Here is a 27,952-nt window from a genome sequence, read left to right on the forward strand (position 1 = left end):
GTAACTAAACAAAAAACTTCTATGTCATGTAACCTCTTATAAGTGATCCATCAGGTTGCCTTTTAGAATCAAGAATCTGTCTCTGGTCAGTTGAGGAGGAGGAGGAAGAGGAAGAGTAATAGTGGTAATGTTACTATCTGAAATGAGGTTAAGTAAAATTTTAAATAACTAATAGTCACACTAGCAAGGTCATACTAAGGTGAATTGCTGAGTCACTATATAGGATAGGGAAAGGAAAAAAACATCTCAAACTGTGAGGCATTCAGAAGATTTGTAAACCAAAATCTAGAAAGGTTCTAGAACCTTTGGTGATATCTAGAAGGCTGGACCAAATTATTACCTGTCAGTTTCTTTATAGACCCCAGAAGAAAATACCACGTGAGGCTACTGGCTTACAACAACATAGAAGATGGCTATCAGGCAGACCAGACAGTCAGCACTCCAGGATGCGTGTGTAAGTAAGAGTTATGGTAGCACATTTTAACTCTGTATGGTTCCCAGTCTTTTTTCTCCTCTTCCTTCTGTAGATTTAAGTCTCATTACTAGTTGGAATCGTTGGTGGTCTTATATCTTCCATGGTGCCTAACATAGTTATCTTCAGCAAGTACCTGCTCAAAATAAATATTTAAGTGAGATGTATTTAATTATAAGAACGTGTTTTACTTTTGCAAGCAAAAGACCATTAGAAATTTAACTGGGAAAAATAACCCTGAATACCTTCTGCTTTTAGCTTGAGGCTAATACTTTCTTCCAATTTCTGTTCAGTTTTACTTGTGCTAAGACCTGTTAGGGCTTATTGCTACTAAAGAGGGTTTGGGTTTAATTTTAAGTCCATTGCTGGCCTTCTGGATGTTTCAAGCTGGTAGTTTGACTTCTCAGTGCTTCTGTTTTACAATCTAAGTATTGATAATATTTGATTCCTTTTCTAACTCATGGAAGAGTTGCTGAGAATTAAATGATACATCTCTAAGTGTATCTATGAACCACTTTAGTGGAAGAAACTACAGCCAACTTATATTGTGGGGAGTTATGATTTTATCATTTTGCCACTTTCTATAGTAATATTATGCCATGCAGTAAAGTAACATTGTCTTTTTCAATAGCTGTTCGTGATCGCATGGTTCCTCCTCCACCACCACCCCACCATCTCTATGCGAAGGCTAACACCTCATCTTCCATCTTCCTGCACTGGAGGAGGCCTGCGTTCACCACTGCACAAATAATTAACTACACCATCCGCTGTAACCCTGTCGGCCTGCAGAACGCTTCTTTGGTTCTATACCTTCAAACGTATGTAGCTTCTATTAATAGTGTTTTTCTTTGCTCTTCTCCCTACTCATACTTGTTTCTTACCATCTTCAGCCAGCTTAAGCTTTACCTGAAAGCACTTGTCTCAGGACTTCCCTTACTTATAAAATGGCTGGGAGTTTTGCATCTTTACCATACCGGGTTCTGAAAACTGTATCTTTTGACAGTTTCTGTAAATGATTTTTTGTTGTTGTTTCCCCAGCCTCATGCAGTAAGATTAGATGAGAAGCTAGTATTACTTTCAAGTGGCTAAAGTTAGCATAGTTAAAGGAAGAAACAAAAGACCATTTTTATGCTAGCATCAAAAAATAAAACGAGTATTCTGTTTTCTTGGTTATAGTTAGAAAGATGCCCATCATTATGATTTAAAAGAATGATTTGATGGGGCGCCTGACTGGCTCAGTTGGTTAAGTGTATGACTTGGTTTCAGCTTAGGTCATGATCTCAAGGTTCGTGGGATGGAACCCCACCTCAGGGGCTGCCTGCACAGAGCTTGTTTGGGATTCTCTCTCTGCCCCTCCCCCCCCCCAGCCACCTGCCCCTCCCTACCCCCCCACTCATGCTTGCTCTCTCTCTCTCTCTCTCTCTCTCTCTCAAAATAAATAAACTTTAAAAAAAGAATGATTTGACTTGTAGTATTTCAGAGGAAATCATTTTGTATTGGGACATTTCTATACTGCTAATTTCCTAGTTTCCTTTCAGAGAGGCAACTTGTAGGCTAATTTATATAGGATAATACCAAATGTAGTATTTTAATAGCCAAATGAGATTGCTCTTTTAGGCTAAAAAATTGTTTTAAAGAAAATGAGGTGATAAATAAGAACAGTATGCTTTACCTATATTGACTGGAAATACTGATAATCTTTTAGAAACAATGCACTACCAGCATTAACAACTTCATTGCTCGTTATTATAGATCAGAAACTCACATGTTAGTTCAGGGTCTAGAACCCAACACCAGATATGAATTTGCTGTACGATTGCATGTGGATCAGCTTTCCAGTCCCTGGAGCCCTGTTGTCTACCATTCTACGCTTCCAGAAGGTAAAACAGTTATCTAAATGTGTAAAAATATATATGTGTCGCTTTAAAAAAGATACTACCCTCGTTGCCACCTTGGTTGACCTGTATGCATTTGTTTTGTTTCTTAACTTTTGAAATTTATTTTTTTATTATATATTTTTTTAAAAGTTCCTCTTACCGCATGTATTGCACAAGTAGATGGGCTTAAGTCTAGCCCCTCTCTTTAGGGAACATTAAATTTTCTAAAATCAGGTGTGCTATTCAAGACTGCACCCAAATAATTAAAAATGGAAGGAAATAGTGTATTTAATGATGTTAGGAGCCCACATTAGAGCAAATGTGAGTGGTAGGTTATGTGCACAGTGCAGTGAATGTGATCCCTGACTGAGCACCATTTCTGTAGCTTACCTGTGCCTCTTGCTGAGGTATTTCATGTCTGTGGGACTGCATTTCCTTTTCTGTAGGATGAAGGTAAAGGAATGGATGATGTATATAAGGACCATTGCAGCTCTGTTCTAATTATGCTGAGAGAAACAAAGGAAGGACATTTACTCCAGTGAACATAGGGCCTCTTTACTGTGGTTTTGGCTGTATTCCCATATGTGATATGGTACCAAAACCCAGCTCTTCATACTTTTAGTTCATATTAAACTGGGGTCAACTAAAATCCCAAGACTTTACTGCTTTCCCAGATACAAATCATTAGTCTAAAGTCTGCCCTGTAAACTCACTGATTCACAACTTTTTGGAGAATAAATATTTTGGTCTCAGAAGTATTTCCTTCAGTGGCTTCCTGGATCAGCTAAATATATATTCTGTACATTTTAGTAATAAATGTAGTTTAAATTCAATACCTAAACGGGGTATGAGACTCAATATTTAATGGGCAGTTGCTACTGGTGGAATTGTAAACTTTTCTAGTTATCAGTTTGGCAAAACAATATCAAAAGTCCTAAACATGCTTACACCCTCTGATTCAGTAATTCCCCATCTAGGAATCTACCATATCCTTTTTCATGATGTTTTAAACATTATAAAAATGAAATTACCTCTCAGAAAAAGAAGAAAAAAATAGTATTTTACCCTTATCACTAGTGATCTGTAATAGCTGTGATTCTGAGATTTTTTTATAGTGGTTTCTAGTTTTTCTAACTCTTTTCCATCACTATCCATCTATTAACTGGGTATTTGAGTGTTTATCACCATTTAATCCTGGTAATACAGTATTTTTTACACGTGTGCACAGCCCCAGCAGGCCCACCGGTTGGAGTAAAAGTGACCTTGATAGAGGATGACACTGCTCTGGTTTCTTGGAAACCGCCTGATGGCCCAGAGACCGTGGTCACACGCTATACCATCTTGTATGCATCCAGGAAGGCCTGGATTGCAGGAGAATGGCAGGTCCTACACCGAGAAGGTAAATTTCCTAAATTCTCAAAGAAGATGGAAAGTAAAGTTACTGATGATAAGGAAACAAATGGAAAGAAGGATCTAGTTTATTTTAAATTTATATTTATCAAGTAACAAATTATTAAGGATTTGGGCTTTTTAAAAAAATTTTTTTAATGTTTATTTTTGAAAGAGAGACAGAGCATGAGTGGGGGAGGGGCAGAGAGAGAGAGGGAGACAGAGAATCCAAAGCAGGCTTCAGGCTCTGAGCTGTCAGCCCGAACTCACGAACTGTGAGATCATGACCTGAGTCTAAGTCAGATGCTCAACTGACTGAGCCACCCAGGCTCCCCAGGGCTTTTTTTTTTTAATGTTTATTTACTTATTTCTTTATTTTAAGAGAGAAAGCATGAGTGGGAAAGGGGCAGAGAGAGGGAGAGAGAGAATCCCAAGCAGGCTCTGCACTCTATTTCACCAACCGTGAGATCATAACCTGAGCTGAGATCAAGAGTGGGAAGCTCAACTGACTGAGCTCCCCAGAGCCTCAAGCACTGGGGTTTTATTCAGAGAGCATTGGGAAGCCATCAGCATATCTTAAGCATGAGCATGTGATTCACATTCCAGAAAGATCACTTTTGAATATTGTGAATAGAAGGGGTTTAGTCCAAGAGAAATGGGTAAGAGTAATGCAGAGACTAGGAGGTGACTGTAGTGGTCCAGGAAAGAGACAATAAGCCTGGATGAGATCACTGAGGATTGAGATGGAAAGGAGAGGACAGTCAAAAGATACAGGGGAGGTGAACTTGACAGGACTGGGTAGTTTATGTAGAGAAGGAGAGGGGTAAGGAAGGGAGAATCGTTACAGATGATTACTAGATTTCTGGTGGTGGCGTGTCTTACCCTGGAGTAGCAAACGCTGGAAGAAGACCTGGTTGAAGGTAGCAGACCTGTATACAGCTACTAAAAAGGCCCACATACAAATAAATTGGTCCATATAAATAACTAGGGTCCACTTAAGTACAGGGAAAAGCTGAATGGGACATAGGAACACTGGATTTAATTTTTGTAACACTGATTTTTGTTTTTAGCTCAGAAAAACTAAATTCTAAAACGTTTTAACATTCTTACTGCATGCTTTTATCATTCTATCCTTTTTAAATTTTTGAATCTTCCATTTGGACAAGTCCACATACCAGTTTTCAGATGGGCCATCGCATAAATGGTAAAGCTTTATTATTTTGGCGCTTCCTTAATTTAGACATGCATACTGGGAAAAGAACAGCTTGCCAAGCAATTAAAAACTTAAGAAGGATTTTAAGAAGGAAATTTGTTGGCCATCTACATATTCTAAACACTTTACAGTGTTTATATTTCTTCATACATTTTACCTTTTGAAGGGAGTATTTACCTAATTAAAATAGGTGTGGATATAGTATAAAACTCGTGTGGATATAATATAAAACTCTCTATGCAAACGTAAAACAAACAAGTGGTGACTTTAGTTGGAATTTTAATAGTCATATGTTCATATTTTTCATTCTGTAGAAGCTCCACTAAGTAATGATTTCCTGGTCACTGAAGAAACTTGAATGTAATAAGTACTTGACAGCAATGCAGTTTTATGTGTGTATCAATTGATCTGTTGCTTCCTAACAAACCACTTTAAAAATTAGCCATCTTATTTTCTCACAGTTCTGTGAGTCAGCAATTTGGACTGGGATCAGCTGGGCAGTCTTTCTCTTGGTCTCTTCTGAGGTCACTCATGAGACTAAAATCATCTCATGATTTCAACAGAGTATGGGTAGCTTAAAAACAGCAGGAGAGAGTTCCAGCATCAGGAGGAGAGGGAGGAAGCTGCACGTACAAGGCTTTGCAAGCCTGTGCTTGTTTCATATTTGCTAATGTCCCACTGGGCAAGGCAAATCAGATAGGCAAGCCCAGAGTTAGTGTGGGAGAGCACTGCCCTTGGGTGTGGATAGACAGAGGCACCATTTATTTAGGGCTATTAGTCTTACAGGCTACCACAGTATTCTTTAAATGTATACTTTAGTTTTAGTTAATTCCAAAATGATTTATTGACACATTTGACAAACTTGATTTAATGAGGTGTTATGTATAAGTAATTAATCTTTATAAGTAAGTAATTTATCACAGAAGCACATATTCCCTTTAGCTCTTCATTTGTACCTGGCTAAAAAGAAACAGTATTTTGTTTTGGTTCCTTTCATTGCATTCATTTGTTAGTTTCAAACAAGGTTCAGAAAACAGTATTTTGCCTCACTGATGACCCAGTAGTGAAATGGATTGTAATTGCAGGTTTTTACATCTATATAAGCCTTTCTAACTATATAATCATGCATGGGAGAAAAAATCTATTTTTGCCATTATCCTACTTTTGTGATTTTAAGACACATTCATAGCAAAAAGCATTTGTCCTTTGTTAAGTATAGAGAACGCCTTTTTATAGCTAATGTTAGTATTTCATAGAGGACAAAATGAATAATATAGGTAAAAAAACATTGAATTTATTTTTTTGAGAGCAAAAAACATAAATGGTTTGAGTCATCCACTTTTATTTAAAAAAATTTTTTTAATGTTTATTTATTTTTGAGGGAGAGAGAGAGAGAAACAGAACGTGAGTGGGGGAGGAGAAGAGAGAAAGGGAGACCCAGAATCAGAAACAGGCTCCAGGCTCTGAGCTGTCCGCACAGAGCTGGATGCGAGGTTCGAACTCATGAGCCAAGCTGTGACATCATGACCTGAGCCGAAGTCAGACGCTCAAAGCGCTGAGGTTGGCACCCAGGCACCCCTGAGGCACCCCTTTTAAACCAAAAGCAAAAAATACAACATGACATTTAAAGAAAGAAATAGAATGTAAAATGGTCTTTCATGTCTAATTATGGCAACTTTCAGAAAAGGTAAAAGGATAGAAAGATGAGGGAAAAGGAAGAGGAAAAATATCAGTATTTCTTTCCTATATATCTATTAATCTTCTATACATATTTTATTATTATATTTTATTATACATTTATGTGTATACATTTATACACGTATACATGTATACATTTATGTGTATATTTAACTCACATATTTATTACCAAGTAGAATAAGATTTTCTCGTTAGTGAAAACGTTAAAAAAAGTTTTTTTATGTTTATTTTTGAGAGAGAGAGAGAGAGAGAGTGTGAGCAGGGGAGGGGCAGAGAAAGAGGGAGACACAGATTCCAAAGCAGGCTGCAGGCTCTGAGCTGTCAGCCCAGAGCCTGACACAGAGCTTAAACCCACGAACTGTAAGATCATGACTTGAGCTGAAGTTGGACACTCAACCGAGTGAGTGACCCAGTCCTCTCCATTAGTGAAAACATTTAAAAAAATGTTCATGATGACCAGATGATATTTGTGGCTAAAATTGTACATGGTGAAATGATGGGGCAGAAATGTGATATGAAATTATACTTGTGTATAATTTAAAGTGATTCAGAAATTATAGTCTTTACCTTCCCGATCTGCAGTAAATCATCACAAACTAGTCAATTATTTTAAAATCTAAAAGGCACTGAGAAATTATGCCCTATACTATAGCAATTCCTGAACTCTATTTCTCATAACGTGAGTGTCCCAAGATTATCCAAGATGTCCCTTGTTCAAAAAAAAAAAACTTCTATGAATAAATAAATTTGGTCTAAATAAAGATATCATTTCCGTCTATTAGGGATTCACACTGGAAATTAAAGTCCTTCAGCAGAGGAATCCATTTAACTCAACATTTGCCAAATAGAATACCAATAGTAGGAACAAATTGATTTATTAAATGAATTCTTACTGAGAGATTACTGTGTGACAGGCTCTTTTCTAGGCATTGGCAGTACTACAGTGAACAAAACAGTGTTCCTTCCCCATTGAAACTTATATCTCAGGTAACACACAAACAAATATGTAAATGTTCAGGTATGTCCTAATGTTATAAAGAAAGCTACAATGGGGGGAAGAGACAAAGTGATGGAGGTAGTAAGGTTAAGTTCTTTTGGAAGAAAAGTCATCTGAGCAGAGCCATATGGATATCGGAGGAAGTACAAAGGCCGTGAGACAGAAGTGTGCTTCACATGTTAGAGGAACAAGAAGGCCAGAGAGGCTAGAGTAAGGGACAGAGCAAGCAGTAGAAGATCAGAGGGAAGGAAACCAAGGGCAGATCTTATAGGCTGGACTTTGTAGACCACACATTTTATTCTAGGAGAGATGGAAGACATTGGAGACTTTGATCAGATTTACATTTTGAAAGGATTACTCTGGGGGTTCCTGTGTGGCTCAGTTAGTTAAGCGTCCGATTTTGGCTCAGGTCATGATCACATGATTCATGAGTTAGAGCCCTGCACTGGGCTCTGCACTAAAAGTGTAGAGCCTGCTTGGGATTCTCGCTTTTCTCTCTGCCCCTCCCTGACTCGCACTCACAATTCTCTCAAAATAAAAAAAATAAACCTTAAAAAAATTTTTAAAGGATTACTCTGGCAACCACCTGAAAAACTGATTATAGGCAGGTAAGTGTAGAAGTTGAAGAGACCATTGGACATACAGCTGTCCACGTGAGAGTTAATGGGCATTTGGACAGGAGTGATCATGAGGAAGGTAGTAAAAAGCTATAAGAACACAATTTGAAACAACAGCATGCTAGATTTGCTGCAGATTGATACGGAGTGTTAAGGAAAAATGAGAAGCAAAATTGACAGGATAAATCAAAGGCTTGGTTTTTTCAAGTACAGAGGTTGATTAATCAGTGTGAGGGTTAAATTCATGGGAGAGGTGTGGAAAAGTTAGTGGTATAACTAAGAAATAATCACCATGTACGTGATCTTTAAAACTATAGGACTGGAAAACAATCACTTAGTGAAGACAGAACTGAGTTCTGAGACTGCATTCTGGAGTGCTTCTCCAGCCTCAAAATCTTTCCCTGTGCTTTTTTATCCTAAATGAACACTCCTTTGGTGACAGGTATTTCATATTTTAATAGAAGTTCAGTTGGCGTTTACTGAGAATTATATGAAGCATTATGCTAGCCACCTTAAGCTGTTCAAATGTGCAAAATATTTCTGTCTTCCAGAAGGGAAAAGAAGGGAAGGTCAGAGGTGAGGAAGAAGACTCCCTTTCATTGAGTGTATACACTTATGTCAGAGACTTGCCAGTGGTAGTTTATTTAATGCTTTCTAATAATTATATGAGGTGGGAATTATTGCCCCCATGAGGAAATTAAAGTTCGGTAATGTGCCCCAAGTCACAAATTACATAGTTGGGAGCATGCCAGCATTTGATCAACATTGATCCAACACTGAGGCTATTGTACTGTCTGGTTTGTGAAACTCCAGAACAGCTAAAGATTAAGATACATGTGAACAGCTGTGGACCAGAGTAGTCACATTAATTGAGATTGAGCTAGTCTGCTGAGAGAATACAGGGACAGGCATATCACTTCAACATTTGGGAACTGCTTTGAGTAAACGGTTTTGTTCTTCAGAAAGCAGCCAGAATGTTAGTTTCCTTTTTTGTGTGAAGGACGATTTTTTCATGGGACGCGTCCACACAGCTCATCTGTTTATAAAACTTAAATGAAAAGATTTTTAATTTCAGGTAGGGATTGGTTTTTTCCAAGCACTTTAAAAAATTAATGTAAAGTATTCTATGCTAAAATGAAAACTCAATTTATTTATATGTCTATTGTGAAGAAATTGAAATGATTTTCCTTCTAGTTAACTGTAACCTGTCACAATACATCTTTGTTTTTTTTAATTCACCTGGCTGAGAATATGGTAGCCATAGAAAGACTCTTCCTGATTCTAAATAAGGTTCAGTTTGTTTATTTAACAGTTGTGTACTCATGTAGCTCACACTGTCTTCAGGCCAAGCTGAAACCAGAGAACATGAAAACAAGTATGTTCAGCCCTCGCGTAGCTACTTGGTTCAGCTGCCTCACACCATGTGACCTCAGAGGTGGCCTCTGAATCATGACCTGAGCTCTGAGATCACCCCACATTTCACTTGCATAATGAAATATACTCTAGCAAGTGTAGGAGAATAGTGAGGTCTGGCCTGGGGGTGACTGCTATAAGCTCTTTGAAGCTATTATTTTTTTAAATTTATTTATTTGAATTTAAGTTATTTAACATACAGTGTAGTATTGGTTTCAGTAGTAGAGCCTAGTGATTCATCACTTACATATAATACCAAGTGTTCATCCCAGCAAGTGCCCTCCTTAATGCCCATCGCCCATTATAACGATGCTCTGAGTTGGGGAAAAAGTGAGATGAAGTCATCTTAGGGAAACTAGGTTCCCTGTGAATATCAGTCCACAAATGCAGGCTTGGGACAACTTTCTCGTTGGACACTCTTACATCTACATTATTAACGTTAGAATTAATTCCTAGGGTGGGAATCCATTTTGTAAAAAAATACTTTAGTGCAGTGGCAGAACAAGAGCAGAGAAACCCCACAAGTAATAACAGTACACATATAGGAATCCTTCTTAGCCATCATGCCAACAGAGGAAAGATCTTTTGATACCATATATATATATAAATTCAAGTGATGGTTCCTTTGGAGGATAGTAGATGCTAAGCAGAATATCAGTGGTAGTTTCGATAGTTAATCTGAGATCTAGGTCTTCAACACTCTGAGGTTCCTACATAACTTCGGCATTTTCCTTCCTGTTTATTTTCAAGAAATTTTAGATAATGATTGAGAGAGTGAGAAATATATTCATACTTTCAAAAATAATTGTGTTGTTTCTAATTTAAGAAGTAAGAACAAGATCCTCTGTCACAAGTGATTACTATAAATAGTTTAAACATTTCTTTTTTTCCTGTTTTATTTATTTTTTTAAGTAATCACTCACGACCTCAAGATCAAGAGTCACATGCCCCACAGACTAAGCCAGGCAGGCATCCCTAAACATCCCTAAAGGGTCCCTAAACATCCCTTTTTCTAAAAGAAAAAAAGACTTTCACATTGGGTTTAAAAAATCTAACTATGACTGTTGAATCTGGGTTCATTGTACCAGTCTCTCTTTGTTTGAAATATTCTAAAGAGTTTTTTTTCTCTTTAGAATACTCTCTATGTTTGAAATATTCTAAAGAATTTTTTTTTTCAACGTTTATTTATTTTTGGGACAGAGAGAGACAGAGCATGAACGGGGGAGGGGCAGAGAGAGAGGGAGACACAGAATCGGAAACAGGCTCCAGGCTCTGAGCCATCAGCCCAGAGCCTGACTGAAATATTCTAAAGAATTTTTAATGCTGTTTGTATCCATACGTATGTAAAGAGCAAATTTTATGTATATATAAAATCTGAGGGGATAAAAAACATTATATAAAAACCTAAACAAAAATACATACAACTTTAAAAAACTCCTAAAACAAAATTACAAAGAAGGATTATATAGAGGCAGTGCTCATGGTACAACGTTAAGTGAAAACTCTAAAATATAAAAAATTCATGTAGTAAATATGTACTCATACATGTACAGTGTGTATGCATGTATGCACGAACACGCATGCACGCGCGTGCGCACACACACACACAAATCAAAATGTTAACAAAGGGAGATTGTCGCCTTATTTATATCTGTATTTTCCAAATGTTCTACAATAAACATGTGTTACTTTTATAATCAGGAAAACATTTTTCAAATAAAGGGTCATGGTTGTGTGTTTTTTTAAAAGATAAATAAGGTTTACTTAAATTTGTAATTTGATATATTTATAGGGGCAATAACCATGGCTTTGCTAGAAAACCTGGTGGCAGGAAATGTGTACATTGTCAAGATATCTGCATCAAATGAGGTGGGAGAAGGACCCTTTTCAAATTCTGTGGAACTGGCAGTCCTTCCAAAGGAAACCTCTGAGTCAAATCAGAGGCCCAAGCGTTTGGATTCTGCTGATGCCAAAGGTCTGTATACTGCCACAGTCACTGATTTTTCTTAAGAACGTACAGTATTTTTTTTTCAGCTCTTCTGTACTGTTTTTCCTCTCCTAGCACGGCCATACCCCTAAACCTGCACTCAGCTCTTTGAGTTGTTGCTCCATGGCTGTTCCCTGCATTCTAGAAGTAAACAAACTTTACCTCAGAATTAACTGCAGTTTTCAGACCACTGTGTCCCAGTTACTTCTCTTCCCAGCTGTGCAGCCACCAAGACAAAGGAGCCACACGGCCCGAGGACTAATGGGAGTAGGCTTCCAGAGAGGTTTCGTGGAAATAAACAGCAGTGCTGGTTGTGGTGTTCAAGCTGAAAGCATGGTTTTCATTAAGAGTTTTTACCACAGAAAAACAGCCTTTCCAGAGAGAAAGTTGTTTCTCTCCAGAAAAACAATAAATAGAAGAAATATCTTTAAAGAGACACCCTCACTCCATTCAGGGTAATTGTCATGTCCTGAAGGAAACCAGGGCCTCCTGTGGTACAGGACAAGCCACCTTCTTTTCCTCCTCTTTGGGGAAGTGGGCCTGTGGAGAGGGAGGGGCTTTAAATGGAGGAAATGCCAGCTGAACTTAACAGGGCTCCTAGCTCCTCGGATAGTCATTCAGTACCTTACTGCTGTGTGTGCAGGTGTGTGGCGGAGGTGGTGAGAGAAGAGAAAGACAGGGAAGGAGAGAGGGAAAAAAAGAGAAAGGGCAGAGCTTTAAGCACTGGAGGGAGGTAGCAGTGGTAGCTACCTTATCATGGGAAAAGGAGAGCGAGGCTCATATTCACTTCTCAAATACCTTGCTACTCAGAGCGTTTAGGGACTAGCAGCATGAGTATCACCCGAGAGCTTGTTAGATTAGATGTGCAGAATCATGGGCCCCACCCCCAATGTAATGAATCAGAATCTGTATTTTAACATATCTCCTAGTGACCATGTGCACATTAAAGTTGGAGGAGCCCTGGTAAGTAAATGCAAACATGTACATGGAAAACTAATCTTTAATATACAAGATCTGCTTTTAAGGTAATATGACATGAAAGCTACCCTTTGGTTCATCAAGAAACATATATGCCTTGTGTCATTGTAAGTTATGCACTGGCGTTCATGTTTCATGTAATAATGTAGTATTTAGAACTTGTATTTGGAATCTTCGTTATGGGAAGATAAACTGATCTTTGAGATGACCAATAAAAGAGTAATACTTTTCTGCTTAGACACAGATACTGCCAAAAATTTTTCCTATGAGAGGAAGAAAAGTTATAGAAAAGCATTTGTCAATTATGATAAATGGAACCATTTATTTTTCTGATTGATTCTGAGTGTATGTGTTTCTGCTTCTAGTTTATTCAGGGTATTACCATCTGGACCAGAAATCGATGACTGGCATTGCTGTGGGCGTTGGCATAGCCTTGACCTGCATCCTCATCTGCATTCTCATCCTGATATACAGAAGTAAAGCCAGGTGTGTTTCCATTGCTAGACACTTTGAGGTGGTTAAAAAACATTTAAATTACAATAACCACAAGAAGCAAATTGAAGTCAAGGGCCTTCAGGAGCAACTGGGATTTTCCACTTTAAAATAATGTTATTTCAGTTCTTAATTGCTATACAGATGTGCTCACTTTGGGAGGAGATTATTTTTTTTGCCCTTTGAAAAAACTGTACCAATAAAATATTCTTTAGAAAAAAAAATGTTAATGTCTATTTACTTTTGAGAGACAGAGAGACAGAGAGCAAGCTGGCTAGAGGCAGAGATACAGGGAGACACAGAGTCCAAAGCAGGCTCCAGGTTCTGAACCGCCAGCATAGAGTCCAACGTGGGGCTTGAACTCACAAACTGTGAGATCATGACCTGAACCAAAGTCACATGCTTAACGACTGAGTCACCCAAGTGCCCCACCAATAAAATATTCAGTGAGACCCTAGTTTCCTCATTTCCTTTTTATTTTGAGAAGTACAAAATATATCCTTTGGTTTCTTTTTTAAAATGGCACACTTAATCTGATGTATGTGCTGATTGAGAAGATTCCTTACTCTCTTGAATATTTTCACACTTAAGTAGCCTGCCATTGAGAGCTCCTCCCTTACTTCCTCCACAGGACATGTGTTTGGGATTCTCCAGACGTGCGGTAAAACAAATACAATAATTAGGGATCTGTCCTTTGTATAAATTGTTAGTCTTATTTGTAGTTCGACTTAGGCTAAACCCTCAGTATTCAGTAAATTTGTCTGTATCTAACCTTTTATGTTTTGGCTTTTGCTTTTATTTATCCTAAAGTTTTTTACTGTATTTTAAAAAAGCAAACTCAGATACACATTATTTTTGGATAATCCCTATCACTAGACTCCCTCCATTAGCACTGATTATCAGAATTTACCCTGTAAGTTTTGTACTTGTGCATAAAAACGTACTCAGAAAGCATATTATGTTAAAGAAAGAATTCTAACATCCTTTTATATATTTAACTGGCTTAGTTTTGCTGTATAGGTTTCTCACTTTAAGAATTTTTTTATAAAATTTTTCTGCACATTGTTTTAGTGATACCTAAATCTTGCAAAAGTGCTATGGTAAATTTACCATCATTAACTGGCACCTGAATTGTTACGTTAGTGTGATGGACGATCTGTCGACCTGAAAGGGAATGTGTGAATTTTAAAATTATAATTTTCTACATAAATTTGATATAATCAATAGCAATAAATAATAGTACTTTTGTAACTATTGAGGTTTTTCTTAAGTGTGAAAAGTAATTTTATATAAGCAGATATTGGGGCAAAAAATACAGAAGGTTCTTCAAATCACAAAAGTTTGCAGCAGTGAGTTGGGATATAAAAATCTAATACTCCGTTTCTAAAGATATTTGAGAAACAAGCATTGAAGAACTCCACTGTTTGCGAAGTTGTGATTGTAGACCAAATTTGGTACATTTGTCTAGATCTCCTATGAAATTATAAGATTTCCTATTCTTGCAATATTTCAGGAAATCATCTGCTTCCAAGACGGCACAGAATGGAACTCAACAGTTACCTCGTACTAGTGCCTCCCTAGCCAGTGGAAATGAAGTAGGAAAGAACCTAGAAGGAGCTGTAGAAAATGAAGAATCCTTAATGCCAATGATAATGCCAAACAGCTTCATTGATGCAAAGGTACTCTGAGCTGAGATACTGATTTGCTGCATAATCCTTCCCTCAGTTTGTCTTCCCTTTATGTGTGAAATTTACTACTGAAAAATCATATGTTGAGCATATTTCATCCATTCTCTACTTGAAGAAATGTAAAACAGTTTCCTTTTCCTTACATAAAATATTTGGGGAGAAGAAGATAAGGATAGATAAAGGATAAAGGTATAAAGGATTAGAGAGATACAGAAAAAAATGAGAAGTTAGCATAAATTCGATTAGATGTGGTTATATGGAACTAACATGTCTTAGATAAGGACACCAGGGTCATTAATCTATATTTACTATAATTTGAGCTGCCTTGTATTTACTGGGTGTGCAGTTTTTTTATTAATCCATTCTTTTTTTTTTTAAGTTTATTTTTATTTATTTTGAGAGAGATAAAGAGCAAGCAGGGGAGGAGCAGAGAGAGAGGGAGACAGAATCCCAAGCAGGCTCTGTGCTGATAGCACAGAGCCCAGTGTGGGGCTCGAACTCACGAACCGTGAGATCATGACCTGAGCCAAAGTCAAGAATTAGATGCTTAACCGACTGAGCCACCCAGGCGCCCCTTTATTAATCCATTCTTATACTTAGTTTGGTTGATTTTTTTGACTGCCTTGAACATCAGAACATTCCAGATACAAACAATATTTTTAAAAATATGGAGTATCTAAGTAGATGTCTCAAGATCCTTCCCTTTATAGACTAAGGAGGTTGGATATAGTAAAGAAATATCATTGGAGGATGTTACTTCATGTCCTTTCCACTATATGTAATAACAGTACAGTGATGAACATTAGGAACACCAACTGAAAATTATTTTTAGTCACATTGCAACATTAGTATGCATTATTATAATACTCTCATAACCAATGTGGTATAAATCAGGTATCCACAAACTATAACCTCGCCCAAGCCAGTCGATCGCCAGCTAAGAATCTTTTTCACATTTTTAAAGGGTAGTTTGAAAAATATATATAACAGAAGAGAAGAAAATGGGACAGAGGCCATATAAGGCCTGCAAAATCTAAAATATTTACTATTTGACTCTTTACAGAGAAAGTTTGACAAATCCTAGTATAAATTCTTCCCTAGCCCTTCCCTAAAATTTAGAATAACAGAAGTCTAATAACACTCAAGAAATGTTGATATTAAATTTTATACAATTATATTTAACAGATGCAACCTCCTTGTATCTAACGCAGTGCTATATATGAGTAAATAATAATAAATTCATTTTTGCTACTCCTCTTGTCTTTTTAATTTAGTTAATTTGTTAATAATTAATAACTTAATTATTAATTTATTAATAATTCGTTTAATTTGGTGGTTTAGCTCGTGTTTTCTGATACACATGTAAGCCGTTCAACTCATTACAAATTAATCTAGAACATTGGATCCTAAAACTCCTAAATAAGCAAAGAAGTACTAAAATACATTGGGGTTCTGTTACCAACTTGGAACTGGATATGAGAAAAGGACTGAGGAAAAGTGGTGTGGGGAGGAAGACATGGGAAAAAAGAGAGAATCTAAAGTGAAAAGAGGGTCTCCTGGGTGGTTCCATCAGTTGTGTCTGACTTGATTTCAGCTCATGTCATGATCTCATGATTCCTGGGTTGGAGCCCCTTGTCGGGCTCTGTGCTGAGGGTACGAAGCCTGCCTACTGTTTTTCTCTCTCCCTCTGTCCCTCCCCCGCTCACTTTCTCAAAGAAAGAAAGAGGCAGAACAGAGGGAGGCCTATATGAAGCAGAGAAGCCAGTTTGGAGAATGGATCTCTCAGTTCCCTTGGCTTAGCCTAAGAGCTGACCCTCCATTTATTGCCATTGTTGAGCAGTGTTGAGCATATGCAGACCCATTGTTTTTCTTCCCCACTGCTTTTTAAGTTTTCCAAATATGTGGAAAGGTTGAAGAATAATGTAATGAATGTACAAATAATTGTCAGTATCTTGTCATACTTGTATATTTCTCATATTTTTGTTTCCTGTACCGTTTGAAAATAATTTTTGGAATTATTACACTTCACAGCAGATAATTCAGCATATATATCTCTTTTAAGAATAAATCTATTACGTCTTTTTGATCACTAACAAATACCCTGAATTTGTTGTGTACTGCTTGTGTGAAAAAAGAAACAGTGATGTCTCTGATGTTTTTTCTTTTAACATTTAAAAATTTTGTGTGCCATATATTACATGTTAAACTGAAATAAACTGAAATATACTGAAATAAACTGAAATCTGTAATATTTACTTTTTCTCCTTTTTTTTTTTCTCCAGGGAGGAACTGATCTTATAATTAATAGCTATGGTCCTATAATTAAAAACAACTCTAAGAAAAAATGGCTTTTTTTCCAAGATTCCAAGAAGACAAAAGTTGAACAGGTAACCCATCTAAATGAGAAAAATTTTTGGCAACCCATGGTATTATGAAATGATAATTAAAAAGAGAGGAAAATGTAAATGAATGCTTTAATTTTCATTTCTCTCTGGATATGATTTTATTAATTTCGAGCATGACTCTATGGAAATCCATGGTGCGTGATCACCGAAGTGACAGTTGGAATAGTAATCAGAGCTGTGGTTTTCAGCAGGGAAAGGGGGACAGTGGAGAAAGGGATGGGGCAGGAATATGCATCAAAAATTACTGAAGAAGCCTTGGGACACTTCTGATGTACAGCCACTTGGGTGGGGAACTACTGACTTAGATAATCCCTTTGTGATGATGGCCTTTCACCCATGTATTTGAACAGATTGCTATCTCAAAATATATAGAATATGTAAAACCATGTATTATTTTTCAAGAGCACTCTATCATCACTGACAGTGTCTTATGTATTGTTGTCTAGCCTCAAAGAAGATTTGCTCAAGCGGTCTGCTTTTACCAGCCAGGCACTACTGTGTTAATCAGCGATGAAGACTCTCCCAGCTCCCCAGGTCAGACAACCAGCTTCCCAAGACCCTTTGGTGTTGTAGCTGATACTGAGCATTCAGCGAATAGTGAAGGCAGCCACGAGACTGGGGATTCTGGGAGGTTCTCCCACGAGTCCAATGATGAGATACACTTGTCCTCAGTTATAAGCACCACGCCCCTGACCTCCAGTTCCTTTGCTGGCAGTGATTCAGGTGGAGATCCCTCAGCGAGGAAGGGTGAAGACCCTGCAGTGCCGCTAGATGCTGAGCAAATGTCCCCTTCAGTTCTGCAGCCACCATCGGCCATGCTACGCTTTGATAAGAATGATTTTCCAATCTAGAGAGCCATGTTCAGGTATTCTCACCTTTAAGTCTGTTCGAAGGACAATGAACAGGGAGCCAAAGCCTTTTGTGAAAATTTGGATGTCTTATTGGGTATTTCAGCTTTTTTTTTTGAATGTGTTTTGTTTTTTATTTTTAAACTCACGTATTTTGAATGTTTGTCAGCAATGTGAAAAGACAGTCAAGATATTTGACTGGATTATAAAATATATCACTGGAGCAAAGGGAAGACTTTTGAAAGCCCCTTTGCTGACTATCTACCTCAGTTTGCCAGATGGCAAACTCAGAAGACAACTTAGTTACCTCGTTTATTGTGATAGTTTATCTCAGCTACATAACCAATGATACTTCCTAGTAGCATTTTGTTTTCATTGCTGTGTGTGTAGTGTGTGTGATCAAAGGAGTCATATAGGTATATGGGTAAGAATGTTTATCTGAAGCTCTGATTTTTTTAAAGAAAGCTGTGACATCTGCATGGTTTGGATAATTTAATACCTCTGGCTGTGCAGACTGTCAAACCACAGAGAAGAGAAAAAGTGGGACTGTTGATTTTAATGAATGATCAAAACAAAGAAAGTGTCTCTCTTTTGAGAATAGAACTATTCAGTAGCATATAGAGAATACTATTGTTTCAAGGGCCTTTATGTTTTGGGCATTAGAATCTGAGTGCTTTATCTGCTGTACCCCAACCTCAGCCTGCCTAGAGCCGTGCCTTTTCCCCCTTCCCCTTTGCCTGACAGTTGGCCAAAGGCCGCACTGTGTAGTTTGCAAAGCATCCTCAACATTTCCAGAATTAGTTGTAAACCTCCATGCAGAAAACAGATTTTTAAAGAGAATCAGTTAGGCTTTTGGTTTTGTTTTTAATCCCACCTTGGCTTTAAAAAAAGGGGGGGTAAAGAAATTTCATAAAATTTTAAGAATAAAGATAAATGCAACAGTAGACCATAAAATGAACTAGAGGTTATCATGGTAACAGTGCCTTCTGTTTTATATTATGAAATTCTTTGCCTTATACCTTTTTAATATTCATGAAGTTATTTAGGACAGGAATACAAGAAGTTGCCTTAAGAGTTTCTTGGATTTTATCAGTAACTGTTTTTGATGTATAGCATCTTATCAAAGCATTTTAGTTTGTTCTTATGCAGATTTTGTTTAGGGATAAGTATTCAGGGCTCTACCACCTTTCTTGTATTTTCTTGAATTCTTAAGAGAATTTGGTACTCTATTTAATCTTCTTTCAGTGTCAATGCTGTGAATGTGGAATGCTAACTCCAGGAGTGAGTTAATCCTCTTGCTGGTTTGAAATCAGCAAACTGTTTACTCAGCCACTTAGAATAGGCCTTCTTTCAGTCATGAGTTAGTTACCTACCAGGTACCCAACAGTGGGAGAGGAAAAAGAATTAAACACATGGTGTAGAAAGGGGGCCTCATATATATATTTTTTCATAAGTAGTTCTTCACATTATCTGAAAATGACTTCTGAACCTCATTTTAAAAGGAATCTTAATGGATTTTTCCCTTGAGACCTTTGGTTTATGGGGGTGGGGGACAGGCTATGCTAAATGGTGTTCTAAAATCAAAAGAATATTACTGGATAATAGTCCCGCCTCCATCATCTCCTATCCCATTGTCTGATGATGCATTTCTTCGTTTCTTAGTTTGTAGTTTTGTGCCAAACTGGATGTGTTCAGAAGCAGACCAACATTACGTGCCAGCAATCACTTCTGAACTAAATTCAAAGTCCCCATTTAGTTATCTAAGTCTGGGCTTCATGGCAAAACAAAAAAAGCAGAGCTTTAGGTGAACAATCTGAGGCAAGGGAAAATGCTGCTCCTGCCTTTATAGCTCCTGTTTTATACTACCTCCTTTTAAAGTTATTCTAGTGTTATTTTTTTCCTGTACTCAGGGAACATTTTGTTACTTTTAAGCTGCCTCATGCAAGCATGGGCAAATTGACAGGGTATGGTGTCTTTTGGTTTGTAAGTAGGTATGTGGGGCCAACTTTTATCAGCATCCAAAATTAATGAATACAACGAGTTCATTTTATTTTTTAAACTTTCATTAAAAGGCAAATAAAATCTAAAGTTGAAACATCATCCTTTATGGTTATGGAAGATATGTCCAGGACTGCATGAATTTGAATCATTTTAAAAGCCTAAAAAGATGATCTGAAAGCCCTTAAGGAAAGTATTTTGTTTGGTTGGCTTTTGATGAATAGGCCCATAGTTATTGTAGATCTTTAGGCTATAACTATTTGCTAATTATTTACCAGTACATTTTTACTTTTTCACCTTTTCATTTTGTTCTTATACAGATTTTTTTCATAATAATCCTGTTACCAAAGAATTTTCAGTAGAAGGTAAAAATTTGACTATAATTTCCCCCCAAATTGAATTAACTAGAAATATCTATAGGTATGAAGCTTATGTAAGTAGTTACTAACCCAAAATAATAGGGTTTATATTGATTGTTGTAGTTAAATAGACTAGTAATTTCAACTACCTTATTGTTACCAGAGCATTTAAAATAAGTTCTTTACCAGCAGATAGTTCCAAAGAATTCCAAGTGTAATTTTTTTTTCTTCAGCAAATAAATCTTCATATACAGTATTAAAGTATTTTTAAATTGTTGAAACTACTTGTTGGAGAGAAAAGAAAATCTTTTCACCAAAGATAAATATTTTGGTCTCATTGAATAAGATATTTAGTATACACCAAAGACTTCTTTTTACTTGGCCAAAGCTAGCTTCTTTGAAGTCTTAAGTCTGAAACTGTAACTAAAACCTGAAGGTTCTCATCTCTCATAGTGGTGTTACTTCGTGGTATTTCATTCCAACAGGGCTGATATGCGAATAGTAACTGTTTTCTTTTCCAAAGACTTACTTGCTGTAAGTACTGACACACGCATGCCATTTTTATGCCAAATATTACAAGATTCTGCTCATCAGTATTTTCATACCAAAGACCATTAAAATATATAGATTAGTCTGTAAGTAAAGATGAGCAGATTTGAAATAATTTTATTTAGAGGCTGTTAGGAATCTAGCTTTAAGTAGCAAAAGATATCAAAGGGCTAAGTTTACATAATTAAAAGCAATACGATTATGTTGGTATTTATCAGTGTTTTTATTCAAGTACTTTTTATCAGCAAATTAAAAAAAAAAACCAAAGATATTTAAGGTTATCTTCACATATAGACATTTATTTGTACATTAAACTGTTGTTTCTTGTTTTTATGTCAACCAAACATGTCTCTCCAGAACCCAGTCTGTATCCAAATAGCATACATAGGGACTTTCCACTAAATCTGCTGATTCAGCCACAGGATGTTTTTGCCAAACGATGTGATTACTTTCCTAATCACCTTGAGTGTGAGATGTCAACAGAAATCTCAGCAAGTTTTTCCATTCCAGAGCATATGGCAATCCCTGAATTTGCCTGTACAGTCTTCCTCTTGTTAAAGCATTACCTGGTTAACTCAGAGGCTTGGGGCAGTCCCTTAATAATAGGGATGTTCTCACCTGTGGGGAGCAGTGGGCTATATAAGCCAAGAAATCATATCACTGTTTAAGTGAGCGTCCTTTGATAGATGTTGAAAGTTGTCCGTAAGTTGAAATATTTTAACTGCATCAAGGGAGCCTAATATTTCAAAGTTTAGGGGAACCCTAGATGAAACCAAAATTTTTTTAATGAAATCTGGAGTTTTATATTTTGATTAGCCTAAAAGCAAGGACACAGCTTTATCCACTAAGTAGCTTATAAAAGATCTGCTTTGGCACACCAGGGCAATTAGATGCTCAGTGAAATGCCTTTATTTGCCTTTGCTTCAAACAAGAACAGTGCCAGCATTGGAAACAATGACAGTGATTTGCATTAGTTTGTCTAGACTTTGTTAAGGACTTCTGTCAGAAACTTGCTCATGTTGACTACTCAGGATCATTTGTCAAGCCCATAGGAAGACACCTTTGAGGAGTGTCACAAAAAAAGATGAAATTGAAAGTATCTTTGTCTGCTTTTAATGCAAGAATATCCAGATGTGGTTCCACTTGAGTGGTGGCTACTGTGATTCACATATATGTTTATATTTCATTGAATGTAAATTTTTAATACTGAATGTAAAAGAAAAAGTTCCAAATATATGGAAAAGAGTCATGATCTTTCTAAGACTAAACATATATTTTGTAAACTTTGTTCTTGACAATATTTCACATGGATCTCTGGTAAAATTGCTTTGGTTTAATAGTCAAAATAATTTTTGTGGGCTGTGAGCACAGAGTAAAGGGTTCTGGAGATCACCATATACAACCACTTGTCTAAATGTGACTTTTATTGATGTTTAGAAGGACACATACATAGAATTCTGTGTTAAGTTGATTTATGCTCAGGACATAAGATCACAGGCTAATGCAATGTGTATGTTTGCAGGCTTTAATCTTCTCAGGCAGTTTCCCTTTTTATGCCTTTGAAAGTGTTTAAGATTATGACAGTCTTGCATTTTTATCAGATGCTGTATTTTCTTAAGGCTGCTGTAACAAATTACCACAAAGTTAATGGCCTTAAAACAACACAAATTTATTATCTTACAGTTCTGTAGGTCAGACCTACAGTTCTGTAGGTCTCAGGGGATAAATCAAGGTCTGTTTCCTTGTGCTTTTTTTTTTTTTTTTTTCTGGCTTTTAGAGGCTGTGGACTCTTCCCTCCATCTTCAAAGCCAACAATGTAGCATCACTCTGACGCTGATTCCATCATCCCTCCTTTTCTGACCCTAACCAAGAAAGGTTCTCCAATTTTAAGGACTCATGTGATTACATTGGGTCCACCTGGATAATCCAGGGTAATCTCCCCATCTCCAAATCCTTAACTTAATCACATCTACAAAGTCCCTTTGCCACATATGGTGGTAACATATTGAGAGTCCAGGGATTTGGGTGTGCACTTCTGTGAGTGGCCATTATTTTGCCTACACTATTACTATAGAATTTTCACACACAAAATGTGCATTACAGAAATTGGAAGTCTGATGTACCCCTTAGGGATCTTCAAAAGTTCAAAGCTATGAAAACCTTGCATTATAGCTTATCAAATGTACACATTAAACTTTCTGTCTAGATCACTTGCAAAAAACAATTCAGCTTTAAACTTTTTGAATATGTGCTTTGTAAGTTTAACATCTCATTTCTGTGTGTTTAACAGAAAGTTTCCTAAGTATTTGGCTCTTACTTACGGAAGTTCATCAGAAATTTTTGATAAGTGTTCATATGGTTGAACTTTCTGCTTTTCCCTCAGGTAATTATGTTGTTTGGGGAGGGTTGGGGGAAAAAGACCTCAAACATAGGGTCTCAGTAGATGAACAGGGTCATGCTCATGTTCATTCATTATCTTCTAAAAGCATATTTACAACATGCGGCCTTTCTACATTTTTTTAAAATTTTTGTTTTTGAGAGAGAGAGAGAGAGAGAGAGAAAGAGAGAGAATAAGTGGGGGAGGGGCAGAGAGAGAGGGAGACACAGAATCGAAAGGAGGCTCCAGGCTCTGAGCTGTCAGCACAGACAGAGCCTGACAGGGGGCTGGAACCCATGGACTGGAAGATCATAACCTGAGCCAAAGTCAGAAGCTTTAACTGACTGAGCCACCCAGGCACCCCACCACCTTTCTACCTTTTAAATCAGGTTTATTTCTTCAGCTTCACCAGCTGTTTTATTTAAAGTTTGGTAACCCCTTGATTTCCCATCAACCTCAGCAAGAGCTTCCACTCACTTTATCAGCATGTGCAAATCCTAAGCAATGTTATTTTCCTTGTTATTCTCTGTGTTTGATTTCAGTTGTCCCTTTTCCTGGAAAGCTTTAGATTTCACAGCTCTAGTTGGTTCTAACTCCTGGATATTCAAGTGAAGCATTCTTTCAGTTTTGAAAGAGTTTCTAATTCTACCTTAATTTTCAGTATATCTTAACTAAGGAGATAAAGCTATCTCCATCATGGGGTGGAGACCATGATGACATTTTGAGTAGGGACAAGAGTGCTGGTCATTTGTCAGCTGCTTTTGACTCCAATCTCTAGGAAGAGATAATGTGATTTAGTGAGCATTTGCAGTATGCCAAACACACACTTCATTTCTGCAAACTACTACATTCTGCAAAGCAAGTATTTCCCCCCATTTTAAAGATCAGGAAACTGACATTTAAAATATCTAACTTGCCAAAGATCACAGCTAGTTAAGTGGCTTAGCCAAGATAGGATTTCTACTAGGATACATTTTCTCAGCTAAGAAATTATATTTAATTACCAAGGCTCATGGTACGTTCCACTGTGTCAACACAGCCTGCCCACATAGTAATAGCCAACCAACAGAGAGAAGTCTAAGTTGTGTCCATTTATTCACAAGGGGAATTTAGGAGACTGAGCTGTAACTCACCTCCTGTCATCTCCTAACCTCTGTCTTTTCTCTGTTCAAACTTTCAATTTCTCTTGCCAAAATTATGCCTGAAAACTGATGCTTGTGCCTAGGGTTGCATTAGAAATAGAGTAGTCATGGTTTCTGGAGTCCCTATCTATTAAAGCATTTGATATATTAAGTATTCAGAATTGGAGTTTATCTTTTGTGATTTTTCTATAGTCCCTGTATCCAAACAGGAATTTATTAACTGGAAAAAGCCAGGCGTGTAACCAATCATCCTTCCTTGCTAGATCTGAAGAGTCAGTAGTTTTTATATGAATTACAACCTAATTAAATCTTCACACTAATTTAGGAGGGAGCAAAGTTGAGGGAGGGTCATATAATAGAACAAGTATTAGTTACTGGAGCACCTAAATTCTAATCACTTACCATTTTGAGAATTGGCTAGTAAGAAAGTTCCTAACCTACCTCCGTTCCTTCTCTGTCCATGAAATGAGGATAATTTGTTGTGCAGAATGAAGCAATAGTACTTTGAAAACTTAAAAGGAAATTCCAGTGTAAATAATTGTAATCTGAAAGTCATTTCTGTGAGGGTGTGAAACATTTAACAGATTTTTTTTTTCTTTACAGGTCAGCCTTTTCAATGACATTTTTCCTATGCTAAAATGAAAAATGTTTGCATTGCCCATGTAGGCACCAAAAACTAACAGACAAAAGTGGTTGTAAAGATAAAGACTAGCACTCATCTGTAATGTAGGAAAATCTATAAGAGGAAATGGGAATTGACAGTACTTTTTTAGAGTAGTACTAAACATGAAATCATCTACCTCAATTTAAATCTTTCATTTTTTTAAAGATGATATTGTTCTACATTTTATTATGGTGTTATTTACATGACTGTATACAATTACCAAATTCCATCAAAATTTACTCTTTAAACTGATGTATTACATAATTTAAACTATATATCAACAAAGCTGGAAAAAAGTATTCTTCTACAACATGATTTTTCATAGTAAAAAAGTTCATCAGAGATAATTAAGACTTGTTTGAATATACCCCATTCCCTCACAGCTACTAAACTTAAATATCTTTCAGGAATTGCCATAAATGAAATTTCTTATGAAAAGCATTCTATAAAGAGCTTCCTAGCTTAACTTGGATAGCCTCTGTAATTATTCAATATCTTGCTTTTTAAAATATCAGTTTAATATGACTTTTAAAAAATTATATTTACATTTTATATTTATATTTGTGTTTAATGCTTCTCTATTCCTATTAGTTTATAAAGACCATGAAAACAGGACTCATGAATTTTTAATTTTAGCCTTAGATGCCTGACATCATTCCTGGAATCCTGGGTATTCAAGCAATAGTCATAATTCAAACCTAAAGCAAGGACCTCCAGGCTTCTCTTTCCTTACAGTTTCCATTTATTGTGGAGGCTTTTTTGGTTAAAAATTAGACCATATACTAGGGAACTTACTTCCAGACTACTACACTGAACATAGAGTACTATGAGGTAAGATGTCAATAAGGATCCTACAGCTTCCGAATCTTGATTGTAGAGGAATCGCCATAGCAGCCAAACTGGTGTTGATGGTGACAGTCATCTGGGAACCTTAGTTCCTATCCATTGTGCTTATCCATGTGGTCTCTCCAGATAGGCTGGTTCAGGCTTCCCCCACAGCGCAGTGACTGGGTTCCATTGCCATGCATCCTTGAAAAAGACAGGAAGTTTATTTATGGAGTGGGAGCTGTAGCTGTTATTGTGAGTTGGCCTTCAGCACCAAAGAGCAGCTTGATGGATCCTCCTTCCTTTTGGCATCAGTGACTCCCTACCCTCACCAGTTCCGCCCAGGGCCCAAGAGGACACTGGGTAGGCAACTCTGGCCAGGAGCCACTGTGGGGATAGTGTGCAGGCTCCAGAGTGCATCATGTCCCTGGACTTCCCGGGCTGAGCCATGTCTCTCTGCTCCTCTAAATCTTTTATTTTTTTTGATATTTTGGCTTCTTAAAGATTTTAAAGAGTCAAATATCCCCAGAGGGGGTAGATAGGTGAGGAGAAAGTGCATTTTTAGGGTTCTCTAACATCTACTTTTTCAAGGTTACCAAACGTCTTAACAGTTCTCTAAACCATTTGGAGTGAATTTTCTAGAGGGCAACACCTACTGGCATCTATATGTAGATTACTTGTCTACCTTTAAAGCTTCTTGGGAAGCATTAATGATTATCATGAATCTGAACATCTTTGCAGATTTACTCGTTTATATCTTGTAAGTAGTTCATGGCATATAGACACAGTTCTAACTCCTAAACCATCCTTAAAAATTTATGCTACAGAAGTTTATTTTTCTATAGAACCATCTTTAAAACAATAAAAATATTCTAAATTTTTACCTAAAACCTTCTTATTCCTGTTACCACATTCTATTTATTCCATTTGCAAATGAAAATGATTGATGATTAGCAACTTGAGCCTGTTAAAGGAATTTGCAAAGCCTGAATACACACACATTGCCTTAGCCTATCAGTAGAGTAGAGGGCATATATTACCTAAGTTTGTCTGTTTGTTGCTGTTGTTGGACGAAATTTTATGTCTGTGTATGCGCTATTTTTTCTATTTTTTTTCAAAGATGTGAATTAAATGAAAGTGTGGGAGCCAGCTATATTATTTCATATTATGGGTGTTCTGGATCCTTTCACTCTGTATACCAATTTCTTGTAAGGGCAGCATTTGCAGACTAGCTAATGGACTCTAGAGCTGAGCTATTTTAATTTTATACTTGACTCAGGGGATCAGCTCTGTGAACTCCATTGCATGAAGAAAGCAAATGTTTGCCTTGATTTTGAATGTACCTTTTTAATGTCTTCTTAAAACTTATTTTGTTTAATAATGTGGGTTTGTTTTCTTTTTCTAGCATCATAGTAAATATTGCCTAGTATTTCCCCTCTCCCCAGGGTAGTTTATATACTATCCTACAGGTCATGCCAAAAATGAGTAAAAGTTTAAATGCCAAAATGTTTATGAAACTGCTGTCTAAATACTGATTGATTGCACAGTTTAAATAAAAGTTTTCCTTAGTTATAAAAAAAAAAAGAAAAAGAAAACATGTGTTCTTTTACCTTCTTTTTCTTTTGGGGAATGGAGAATAAAAGCTTTCACTTTACACAATGATGACTTTTATATCCTGGTACGGGATGATTATAGAGTCCACTCCAAGTAAAAGGAATAGAGCCTAACTAATGCATCTAAGAATTGTTTTCATCGGGCATTTACTGAATAGCAGCAAGGAATTAACAACTTCCCCTTTCCAGCAGATGGCTGATCACCTCAGGAACTAAATAGTAGGTAGCCTAAAAGCTAAGGGCTCATCCAGATAGATACAGTTCTAGTTCAGGTTAAAGTTTCTGTTTTTTATATGTAAAACATCTGTACAGTAAAAGACAACTATAAACAAAGTTAAAAGGCCAGTGAGA

General features: G+C 36.8%; 1 protein-coding gene across 3 annotated transcripts in view; it reads left to right on the top strand.

Annotated features, from left to right (window-relative positions):
* Positions 1-27,952, top strand: part of PRTG (protogenin) — a 141,415-nt gene that overhangs the window by 106,125 nt on the left and 7,338 nt on the right. Inside the window, exons 12-21 of one of the 3 annotated variants that reach the window (XM_045059281.1) lie at positions 359-454; positions 1,104-1,290; positions 2,225-2,352; positions 3,578-3,748; positions 11,469-11,651; positions 13,007-13,127; positions 14,647-14,812; positions 17,104-17,208; positions 17,673-17,760; positions 17,942-27,571. In XM_045059281.1, coding sequence (XP_044915216.1) covers positions 359-454; positions 1,104-1,290; positions 2,225-2,352; positions 3,578-3,748; positions 11,469-11,651; positions 13,007-13,127; positions 14,647-14,812; positions 17,104-17,208; positions 17,673-17,760; positions 17,942-17,997 — 1,301 coding nt within the window. In that variant the 3' untranslated portion in view covers positions 17,998-27,571. Of the gene's footprint in view, positions 1-358; positions 455-1,103; positions 1,291-2,224; positions 2,353-3,577; positions 3,749-11,468; positions 11,652-13,006; positions 13,128-14,646; positions 14,813-17,103; positions 17,209-17,672; positions 27,572-27,952 lie in introns of those variants that run through there. The other 2 variants (XM_023255324.2, XM_023255323.2) reach the window with 2 other exon arrangements.

Source organism: Felis catus, chromosome B3 (assembly GCF_018350175.1).
Source record: "Felis catus isolate Fca126 chromosome B3, F.catus_Fca126_mat1.0, whole genome shotgun sequence".
Lineage (NCBI taxonomy): Eukaryota > Metazoa > Chordata > Mammalia > Carnivora > Felidae > Felis > Felis catus.